Source organism: Martes martes (assembly GCF_963455335.1).
Source record: "Martes martes genome assembly, chromosome: 4".
In the NCBI taxonomy this organism is placed as follows: Eukaryota; Metazoa; Chordata; class Mammalia; order Carnivora; family Mustelidae; genus Martes; species Martes martes.
In genome coordinates, this window is record NC_137891.1 from 185,970,780 (window position 1) to 185,981,469 (window position 10,690).

The 10,690-nt window shown below is 50.9% G+C and overlaps 1 protein-coding gene across 9 annotated transcripts in view; it reads right to left on the reverse strand.

The window, feature by feature from the left end:
* PER3 (period circadian regulator 3) overlaps positions 1 to 8,248 on the reverse strand; it is a 58,005-nt gene extending 49,757 nt beyond the window's left edge. For all 9 annotated transcript variants that reach the window (XR_013966656.1, XR_013966657.1, XR_013966658.1 and 6 more), the window contains exons 1-5: positions 8,124 to 8,248; positions 7,463 to 7,850; positions 6,855 to 7,000; positions 5,178 to 5,293; positions 3,779 to 3,980 (exon numbers count right to left, since the gene is read on the reverse strand). Coding sequence is in view for 4 of the 9 variants with exons in the window: in XM_080800574.1 (XP_080656700.1) it covers positions 3,779 to 3,980; positions 5,178 to 5,293; positions 6,855 to 7,000; positions 7,463 to 7,641 (643 nt within the window). In the remaining 5 variants the exon portion in view is untranslated. The remainder of the gene's footprint in view (positions 1 to 3,778; positions 3,981 to 5,177; positions 5,294 to 6,854; positions 7,001 to 7,462; positions 7,851 to 8,123) is intronic.
* Positions 8,249 to 10,690: the final 2,442 nt, after the last annotated feature.

Sequence of the window (10,690 nt, forward strand, 5' to 3'; positions counted from 1 at the left end):
ACAAAATCCCCAAAGTTGGGGCCCAGAAATGACACAATCGTCTTAGGCCTCTCACCATGGAGTGCCTCCCTGGTCTACAGAAGATCGTACCAACCACCAGGGTCTCTAAGGACACGTTCTCACCAGCCTCACACCAACGTGTGTGCTGGTTTTGTGGATTTCGGTGTTAATTTCATTGATTTGTCAAGTGGTAATTCCGAAATGTTCAATTTACCTTGATCGAGGGGCTGAACCTTTTCCCAAGTGTTTATCGACTATTTAGTTCTCCTCTGCTTAGAGTGCCTTGAATTGATCTTTGGGGCATTTGCCCACTGGGGTGAAAAAGCCTCAGTTACAAGAACCAAGGAAATGCTTAACACCAAGGAGATATTTTACAAGCATACACCAAAGGAGCAGAAACAACGAGAACTCTGGAGAACCAAGACAGGGCACGTGGCCCAGGTCTTCGCACTTCCGAGGAGAAGATCACAGAAGAGTCAGAAAATGGGCTTTTGAATGATCAGGGAAAATGTACGTGATTGAAAAAGCAAACAAACAAACAAAAAAACCCAGAAAAACCAAACCGTAAAAACTCCCAGTTTCAAAGGCACCAATGATCCAACTCTCAGAATTCAGAACACTACGGAAGTCACAGTCCTGGAATTCTGAAACCAGAAGACTGTTCTTACGGCTCGTCTGTGAGGAGGAACCAAGCTGACCTTGTCAGCTCACCGAACTCGTGGCTCTGAGATACCCCACGGGCCTTAACATCAAAACCACCCCAGGAAAGGGTCAGAGAAGCCTGCGGAGGGCTGATGGCAAGATAAGGATGTCTCAAAAATATGCTTAACTTTTTGAGATGATGTTTATAAACAGGACCCATTCCTTGGTGTCATTTTCAAATGCCCACCTTCGTGTGCCCACGTTTGACATCCTGTTTGATGGTTCCCGCCGCAGGGACTGACATGGTCTGGAGGGGCAGCGGATCCCAGCAAGGGCCCTGACTCACACCGCCAGGGCGAAATCCCGCTCCGCACCTGCCGGTAGTGCGATCTCGGCTGAGTCCCTTAGCTCTGTGCCTCAGGATCAGAGAGACCGAGAAAGGACATGGCTCCTGGCTTCAGGGGACATCACTGACCACAGGCCACAGCTGCTATCCCAGGGCCCCACTTTTGGTGGCTGTTCCCACCCGGGGCCCGCGCACAGAGCGGTACAGGGACAGGACCGTTCCACGTAGACGCAGGGCTCCTCTGGCGCGTGACCGTGGCTGGGACTTCCCTTTGACGGCCAGCCAAGCGGTCCTGTGAGCCGTGTGGCAGGCCAAGCCGCCGCCTCCCCAGTCCCCCGGTTCCCGCTCCTTCCACGGGTGTCAGGTGCACCCCGCGGGCTCCCCCCCGCCCCCCACCCCCTGCGGCACGTCGCTTCCACAGCTAACCCCATCTTGGCGTCTGCTGCTCCGGAGACCCAGACTAACACAGTTACCTTATCCGTCAACTGGGGACAGTGATGGGGTCTACCGCTCCTAAGGTTTTTGTGAAGATTAAATGAGTCAATCCACTGAAACATGAAGAAAGGCCCCGGCAAACAGTAACCGTTCAACAGAACGGCAGCAACAAAGAGGAGCCCTCGAGTTGCAGAACGTTCCAGATACCTCAAGTGCTCCAACCGCCGGCGAGCGTGCTTCTCTCAGCGGCCGTGTGTTAGCAGGCTGGTGGAACACGACGATTTTACAGGGAGAAGCTAAATGGCCTCCTTGGTTCCAGAAGGGACGAAACTCAATTTAAAACTCAGGTCTTCCGATTTCCTTGCTTAAAATTCCTTGCACATAGGAAATACGGCAGCTCTACCGGAAGGGAGACCTGCGTGTCCTGTGTGTGAGGACAGCAGGCACGGCAGTCTCTAGGAGTCGTGCAGGGCCGAGAGCCAGACCGTGGGATCTCAAACAGTGGACGCGAGTCCCTTCTCAGTGCCACACCTCGGCTGCGGGGGCGAATCCTTGTTTTCGGACGTGCGTGCTACACAACAGCGGTCAGACCTTTCCGGGAGGTCTGTACGAGCCCAAGTGGAAACATCCTCTGACGCCAGGCCAAAGGCTGACATCTGCTGAGTTCCCAGCTTCCTATGTCCCCTTCATGCTCCAGGAGCTCAGAGGAAGGGCAGAAGGAGGCAGCAGGGGCCCAGCCCAGAAACGGCTCAAGAAGAGCGGGAGTTGAGTCGCGGAGGTGTGCGAGGCGAAGCCCAGCGCGGGCAGTCGCCAGGAGGAGCACCAGCTCTTTAAGGAGAAAGTCAAAATTCAGGTCCCCAAAACAGCGATTTCAGAATATGTTACCTTTTTACATGTTGGGGAGATATCATGGCAATAACTAACTTGCAAAGATAACACAGCAGAAAGGAGCAGAGACCACAGCGGGGACTGACGGAGGAGGGAAGGTGGGGGACGGGGCGCCTGGGCCGTCTCAGCACCCCGAACAGCTCCCGGCCCCCGGCTAAATGGCGGTGGAGTGGAGGAAGGATGGATAAAAGCAGACAAACAAAAATGGACAATGAGAGGTTGAAAATACGTGCTCAAGAAAGAGGAAGAGAAATGAAATCAACCTTTTCTTAGGGGAACAGGAAAGAGTTGGAATCAAGCAAGGAAGACAGGTGTGCATTTTGAAGTGCCCATGAGCTACGCCCAAAAGACGGGGCCAAAGGTCTGCCACGGAAAAAAGGAGCATGTGTGTCTGTTCCCACTGGACCACGGCCTGCGTTAGAAAGTCAGAATGGGCACAGGGCCCTAGATTTGCAAAGTGAGAACGTTCTGGAGGGGTGTTTCACATCCGTGCCAATGTACCTAACACTACTGAACTGTATACTTAAAAATGGTTAAGATGGTACATTTTGCTAATCGGTTGTTTTTTTTTTTAACTATAATAAACAAATTTAAATTTTAAAAAAACTAGAGAAAAGGGCTTGGAATCAAAAGAAAAAGGTTGAGCTATACTAATGTTACTAATATTCTAATTACTAATTACTAATATTCTAATTACTAATAGTTCTAATTACTAATATACTAATATTCACAAAGAATATGAAATAAGTAATAAAGGGTGACTTTAAAAAGAAATAACGAATTATTTACAGAATCACACACGATTGCAAGTCACAAAGCAAACCAGGACTAGGCATTCCCAGTTCAGGGAAATAACTATTTCAGAAGAAAACAAAGTAATGAGATTCATGAACTTTTGGGGAGAGGCAAAACTGGAAGGGGAGCTAATCGTGAGAAGTTTCTCTCCAAAGCCAAGCAAAGAAATAATGAAGTCAACGTGAGAGGGAAAACGTTTAATTTTATTAACTTAGAGAAAAAAGAATCCTTGTAACAATGAAACTGCTGTATGGGATGCAAGCAGTCAAACAGATTAAAAAAAAACATATTTATGATATGGAACCTATAAAATTAACTTCACGAAGTCAAATGTATTAATTGGAATTTTGTTATCAGAGGATTTAAAATGCTGTTTCCAACACAGTCTAACTTTTTATTTATTCATTTATGTGCCTTTGTTTTTTTAAAAAATTTTATTTTTAGTAATCCACCCAATGTGGGGCTCGAACTCATGACCTCAAGGTCAAGAGTTGCACATTCCACCAACTGAGCCAGGCAGGAGCCCCACATTCTCATTTTTTTACATAAAGAAACAAGAAAAGCCATATAGTTTGCAGGTCCAAAACAATACGTTAATTTTGGTCCTCTCTCTGAAAGAATGAAACTGATCGTTCTGAGGCAAGGTAAGCATCTGAGCCTCGGTCCCATTACCTCTTTGGGTCCAGCTGTTCCAGAGGGGGAGGTGAGCGTGGGCAGTGTGTGCGCAGAAAACCCTCACATCTTGGGGAGCGAGCAGTTCCACGAAGTGAGACGACTCCAAGAAATCTTTCTTACAATTCAGAATTGAAGCAGCCTGTTCAGAAATGTGCACTAACCTTCCAGACAGAAAGGAAAAAACTGCCACAAAGGTATCCTAGGAAAAACATTTAAAATAAATGCAAACATTGAGACACATGTGAACAATATTCCCCGAAAGGTCAATTTGTTCTAGACTCCTAATGTCATCAACACAGGCACATACCCTGCAAAGGCAGCGTGATTCTCCAACATATGCCTTAGTGGTCCTCGAAAAACCCACATTTGATCTTCTGAAGGTCTGATTTCTATACCAGACAATGTACCAGTTCATCCTACATCGACTAAATGTGCATACGGCGTAACCACTTCTGATGCCTCCTCGTTTGCAAATCGACGGGACTGTCTTCTCTTGACCAATGCATAACTCTAGGCTTCAAGACCAGGCTCAAGAGCCGCCTCCTTCAAGACACTGTCTTGGACACGCCTCGCTACGTAAGAATCATGTCTCCCATTTGTTCCATGAGACAGCAGTGACATTTACAAATTGGCCACTGTTCCCGTCCTAGCATCGGCACATCCTTCTAAGTTTTATCTTGAAGATCTTAAAGGGAAAATGTTTTCTTAAACTTTTCCTTGTTTCTTCCAACTCCGCCACACCCACCAGAGTCCCATAAACACCACAGTCAGTGAAACAAACACTACTGTGATCTCAGGGAGCGCTCTTGTTCTGACATTACAAGATCTCTAAGTCTGAGGTCTAAACATGAAACCAAGCCATGCCCATCCCAACAACGAGGCATGAAGCTGAATGATTCTGCCAAAATGAAGAGATTTTAAAAAGATACACGACATGTCTCTTGCCCAATTTTACAGAAAAATGACAGCATCTCAACACAGCTGGTTCTATAAAATCCAGCTGTTACAACTTGAAGGAGTAGATATTGGAACTAAGAATGATATAAATACAAATTAACAATTCGGAAATTAGAAAAAAATGAGGGCGGTTAAGCTGCAGTTTATTTTTTATTTTTTTTATTTTTGGTGGAGAGATCGCAGGGATGCTCAGGAGGCAGGGGCAGTTGGTGAGGGGAGCCCAGCAGGCCACTGCCCCCGGGCCGCCGCCTGAGTTTACATCTGCGCTCTCGCAAAGGCAGCAGAAACTAAGTACAGGATGCCTCCTGGGCAGCCTCTGTTGTTTGCCTCGCATCATGGTTACTGAAGCTCCAACGTATTAGGTTTCAATATCTACATCTAGATAAAGTTGTTAGGAAAAACCGCGCAGGCTGATATGGCAAAATGTGCGGATTCTTACTGTGTTTTTGGAAGGGTACCCCGAGACAGCCGTGCCCAGCTCCTCGAGACTGTAGGTGGTCGCAGCTGCTTGAGGTGCTCCACTCTGACTGAGGGTCTGGAAAAACCCACTGTTGGCTAAGAAACACAGGAAAATAAACAGGTAGTCCAGTGACTGTGATAGCTTAAGGAGATCATTTTCACCACCCTTGAAGTCGGCTTGTTTTTTAGGATGAGGACACCTCGGTGTGTCTGCCTCAAAACCACATCATCATCTTTCACCTAAAACACTGACAGTTGTACCAACGTCGAGCCTTTGGAGTTTAGGATTTTCTGATGTTCTGTGTCATACGAGCAAGCTCCATATAAGGCATGAAAACCCCAAATTCCAAATACATGCACGTGGCGTGTTTATGGCAGAAATATTACTTTCGTATTCAGGACCTGTGTGTCATACATGACGTCACAGAGGTTTGTGCTAGCTAAAGAAAATGTGTACTTTGTTAAATCCCTGGAAAAGAAAGGTCAGAGATAAAAAGGGAAAGGTGCTTGCAGCGGTTCGTTTTTAATTTGGCAAATTCCTTGGCGAGGATGTGGGGAAAGGGGAACCCTCCTACACTGTTGGTGGGAATGCCAGCTGGTGCGGCCACTCTGGAAAACAGCATGGAGGGTCCTCAAAAAGTTGGAAATAGAGGTATCCTGCGACCCAGCAATCGCACTACTGGGTATTTACCCTAAAGATACAAACGTAGTGATCCGAAGGGGCACGTGCACCCCAATGTTTATAGCAGCGATGTCCCCAATAGCCAAATTATGGAAAGAACCTAGATGTCCATCAACAGATAAATGGATAAAGAAGATGTGGTATATATATACAAAGGAATACTATATAGCCATCAAAAGAAATGAAATCTTGCCATTTGCGACGATGTGGATGGAACTAGAGGGTATCATGCTGAGCAAAATAAGTCAGTCGGAGAAAGACAACTATCATATGACCTCCCTGATATGAGGAAGTGGAGATGCAACGTGGGGGGTCTGGGGGTTAGGGAAGGAAAAAACGAAACAAGATGGGATCGGGAGGGAGACAAACCATAAGAGACCCTTAATCTCACAAAACAAACAGAGGGTTTCCGGGGGGCGGGTAGGCAGAGGGTGGTTCGGTGATGGACATTGGGGAGGGTCTGTGATATGGTGAGTGAAGTGTATAAACCTGGCGATTCACAGACCTGTACCCCTGGGACTAAAAATACATTACATGTTAATAAAAAAAATTAATTTGGCAAATTCCTGACATACCATGAATGTGTTGTAACAGTATGTGGATGACACGGACACACGAGCTGTATTTACCAAATGTGTTTTTTCCCCAATACCCTGAGAAAACCATGATCCTTTAAAAAGCGAGCTTTAAAATGTGCTAAACTCTACTCTGCTAAAGCAAATCACCGAAACATGGCAGAGTCGCTCAACAACAGTTCCTCAACTATGACACAAACAAGGTTCTCCTGATATTCCTGATTTGCCAAACCAAGACATGAATACAATCCATGTGGGTTTGCCCATCTCACATCAAGCACCACAAACGCTCAAAACATTTCAGGGACCAGAACCAAACTGACAGCTCTTCCAGCTTGGCCCACGTTTACAAACAAAATGATGCACTCCCAGGACTGTACTTTTTCTCCCGCTCATTTACCTTGTACTCTGTGCACGCAGCGAAGGGCATAGTTGAGAGCATCGACAGTGCTTGGCTTACTGTGTCTCCCTGATGGAAAGTATTTTTTCATTTCTTGCACAACCATTACAAGTTCTTCAGAAACTCTGTTTCGATCCTGCTGTTCACTGTAAGAGAAAACAAAACAAAACAAAAAGAACCAACCCATCAATTCACACTTTCCATTAAAATTCAAATTCAAAAAAAGAGCAGCCAGCGTTGATCAAACGTGCCAAGCAACTTTTTAAGTGCTTCCCACGGGTCATCTCATTTTGTTCCCAGGTTTATTTTCCCCTTTGGAGGGTGGGGGATCCTGGCCAAGGAAACTGGTAAACATCAAACATCTTCCATTTTTTCTCATCCCTCCTGCAGCTCCCCCTGCTCAGATAAATCCTTAACCACTGTTTCCGAACTTCCGGCACTCTTTGGTACTTCCTCACAGTTTCCCAGGTCTTTTCAGTCCGTTGTCTGAGGATCCCCCTAAACTTTCTCCTGGGCTTACAAACAAAAGGATAAAGCGATTTAAGCCCCCCCCCCCTTCCTGGTTCCTGTACTGGCCCTGGAAGAACAAACAGATCAGGCCGGGTCACCTGTTGCTGCTCTCCACCTGTGGGTTCTGCAGTTGGAACTTCTGGCTCCACATCTCCTCCTGTCCTCTCCCCAGGGCCTCCGAGCCCCGGGCCTGCGCTCTTTCAAGTTCCCGAGGCTCAGTCCCCCTGGAGTCCAGACATTTACGGCTGGACCTTTCCAGGTCTTCACAGGGGTCCATCCTCTGCTCAGCAGCCCTCGGTCTGTCGCCTGCTTCCTTTTCACCTTGCAGTCAGCGACAGGAATTTATTTCTCATTTTGGTCCACGCCATTGCCTTAGCGAAAATGACCGGTCATCAGGAGCCGGCGGATACGGGTCCCTGGTCACCTGGCCGGTTTCCTCTGCAGGATCTCCATGCAGTCTCGGATGGCTCGGCTCACGGGGGCAGCCTGGGGGCGCGGGCGGGGGGGGGGGGGACGTGACTGAGGGGACAGGTGTCCAGTGACACGGGCGATACGCTGCGGACGCCGGGCTGTGACAACCCGCCCCCCGCCAGACTCCCGCATTCGCCGGCCTCCCCACCCGCGACGTGCGCCCAAAAACTGGACCCGGGAGTGCGGAACTTCCAGCGCCAAGTTCAGGAGCCCCGGGTTCCCCCGGCCCCCCGCCCCAGAACGGAGGGCGGACTCGGGGAGCTCTCCCCGCCCCAGCAGAGTACTCACCAGCCACCGCCGCCGCCGCTCGCCCCACCGGGCACCGCCGGGCAGCGAGCAGTCCCGAGGCCCGCCGCGTGCAGGCGGCCGCCGGCGCCGCGGCCCCCGTGCACCGCGTGACGCGGCCCCGCCCCTCAGCCGCGCGATTGGCTGCCGCGGCCGGCTCTGCGCGCCCCCATTGGCTCGAGGGCGGAGCCCGCGCCGGGCGCCCCGGTTACATAACCCGAGGCGAGTGGGCGGGGAGAAGGCCGGGGAGCGAGTTACATAACGTCGGGGGTCGGGCGGGGGGCGGTGCTCGGCCAATCCCGTCAGGGCGGCGAGTAGTGGGGGGCGGAGGGGCCCGGAGGGGGCTGGAGCTCAGGCCGCGCTAGTCGAGTGCTCCGCCCCCTTCGGGGGAACGCGACCACCAGGAGGCCGGCGCCAGCGCGGCAGGGATAGGGCGCTCGAGCCGCCAATCACGAGGGGGCGGAACCCGAGCGGGGTTGGCCATCCCCCACATGGGGGGCGCGCAGGTGGCGGGGGTGGCCGGGGTGGCGGGGGTGGCGGGGGTGGCGGGGGACAACCCCGGGGCGCGGTCGCGCCAGGCCCGGGCGCGGGAAGAAGCGCTGGACATCCGAGCGCCTGGTCTGCACCTTCTCGGGTTCCCTGTTTGCATCTTGCTCGACCTTGGTGCTCTCGCGCCCGCCAGCTCCGGGGGCTCGGAGGTGTCGACCCCGGAGCCGTCCCGGGAAGATCAAAGCCCTGTTTCAGAAACGGGATTTTGACGGCGGACTCCGAACATTTCCCTGGTTCCTGAAGTTACAGGTTGATTTGGCAGCTGGGGGAAGACAAGGGTGTGTAAGAGACACCGTTTCAGAAAAGGAAGGTGTAGCCAAGCCCTTTGTAAAAATAGGAAGTCTGAAGGTTTTTTCGACTCCTCCGAAGTGCAGAGCTCCGCCCCTTCCCGGTGTCTGGTACATGAAAAATGTTCAGTATTTTTTGGAAAAATGAAAGGAATTGTATAGAAAGGGGGTGAGTGAAGTAGGTCAGTTGTTCATGTCATGTATTGGATAAACCACCTCCTTTTTCCAAATGACGGCAGATCTCCCTCTCCTCTCGTTTCGTCGCACTGCGTTCGTTCAACAGATACTTACTGAGCGGATGATCTGGGCCGGGATGACCGTGGTCCCCGAGAAAGAGTGGTGGCGAAAGTCCCTGCCATTCAGGAAGTCTACCTTTTATGAAGACGGAAGACACCAGCAAGGGGAAGCACAAGCAAGTGGATAGCGCTGGGTGGAATGTGAAACGAAGATGAAATGCAGCTGGGAGGGGGTGCAGGGTGAGGGACGCAACGGACGCCTTAACCGGGTGATCGGGGAAGCCTCTGGGACAGGGAGAACTGAAACCCGGGTGTGTGTGGGATGGGGGTGGGGGTGCGGGTGGCCGGAAGGGAGGGGGCAGAAGACACCTGCAGAGGCTCTGGCAGAGCAGGTGCGTTGTTCAGGAACAGAAAGAACATCTACTTTGGAGAATTCCCAGAGGGAGGAGGAATGGTGTGAGGGGCGATCAGGAAGTCAGGAAGGGCCAGACTATAATTAGGGAACGCAATTTGGGTTTTCTTTTAAAGGTAGTGGAAAGAGGATTTGAAGGAAGAGAGCGATCTGTATCAGCCAGACTTCTACACAGGGAGTGGTTAACAGGTGGCTGTTAGTTACAAGAAGAGGGCTGAGGACCGGTTGGACTAGGGTGGTGCCAGGAAGGATGGTGAGAGGAGACTAGACGTGGGAGGCATCTGGGGCACAGAACCTTGCGGATGAGTTGAGTGTGTGTGTGAGAGAGAGAGTGATCAAGGGTGACTCCTGGGTCTTTGGTGTAAGCAGAGCTGCGTGTCATGGGTCATCAGCATAGACGGACAGGTCTGGGGAGAGTAAGTTTTGATGAGGGGAGAATGGAGACTGGTTTCCCACACGTTATGTTTGAGCATGCAGGTGGGATGGTCGGGTGGGTGACTGGATGTCCCAGCCTGGGATGCAGGGGAGAGGCCAGGGATGGCGAGATGGCTGACGTTTGGAAGAGGCCAGAGTCCCTACAGCGTTTACAGTCACGGGTGAAATTCTCAATGGGAAAATGCAGATAGAGGAAGGCCAAAGGCCAAGACTGGGGAAGGGGGGAGGCGTGGAGATTTAGAGGCCAAGCAGAGAGCCGGGTGAAGAATAAGGAGCCATAGAGGGGGTTGAAAGAAAAGCAGAAGAACGTTGGGTCATGGGAGCTGGATGAATATTTCAAGGAGAGAGCTATTCACCGTATCAAATGCTGGTGATGCACAGAGTATGACAAGGGCTGAGAAATTTCTGTGGTGCTTCACCGAGACGGTGACCTTGGTTAAGGATGTCCCAGTGGTGTTGGCTGAAGAAAAGTGCAACGGGGGGCAGGAACCACAGCGAGCGGTGGGGAGGGGTTTTGCTGTGTGGGGCTGCAGACAAGTGTTTGTTGGCCCAAGGGAGGGACATAGGGACCACGATTAGGGTCTGATGGGGTGACCGGTAAGGAGGGAGAAGGGCTGAAGCAGGAGGAGGAGACGCGGACAACGGGAATTG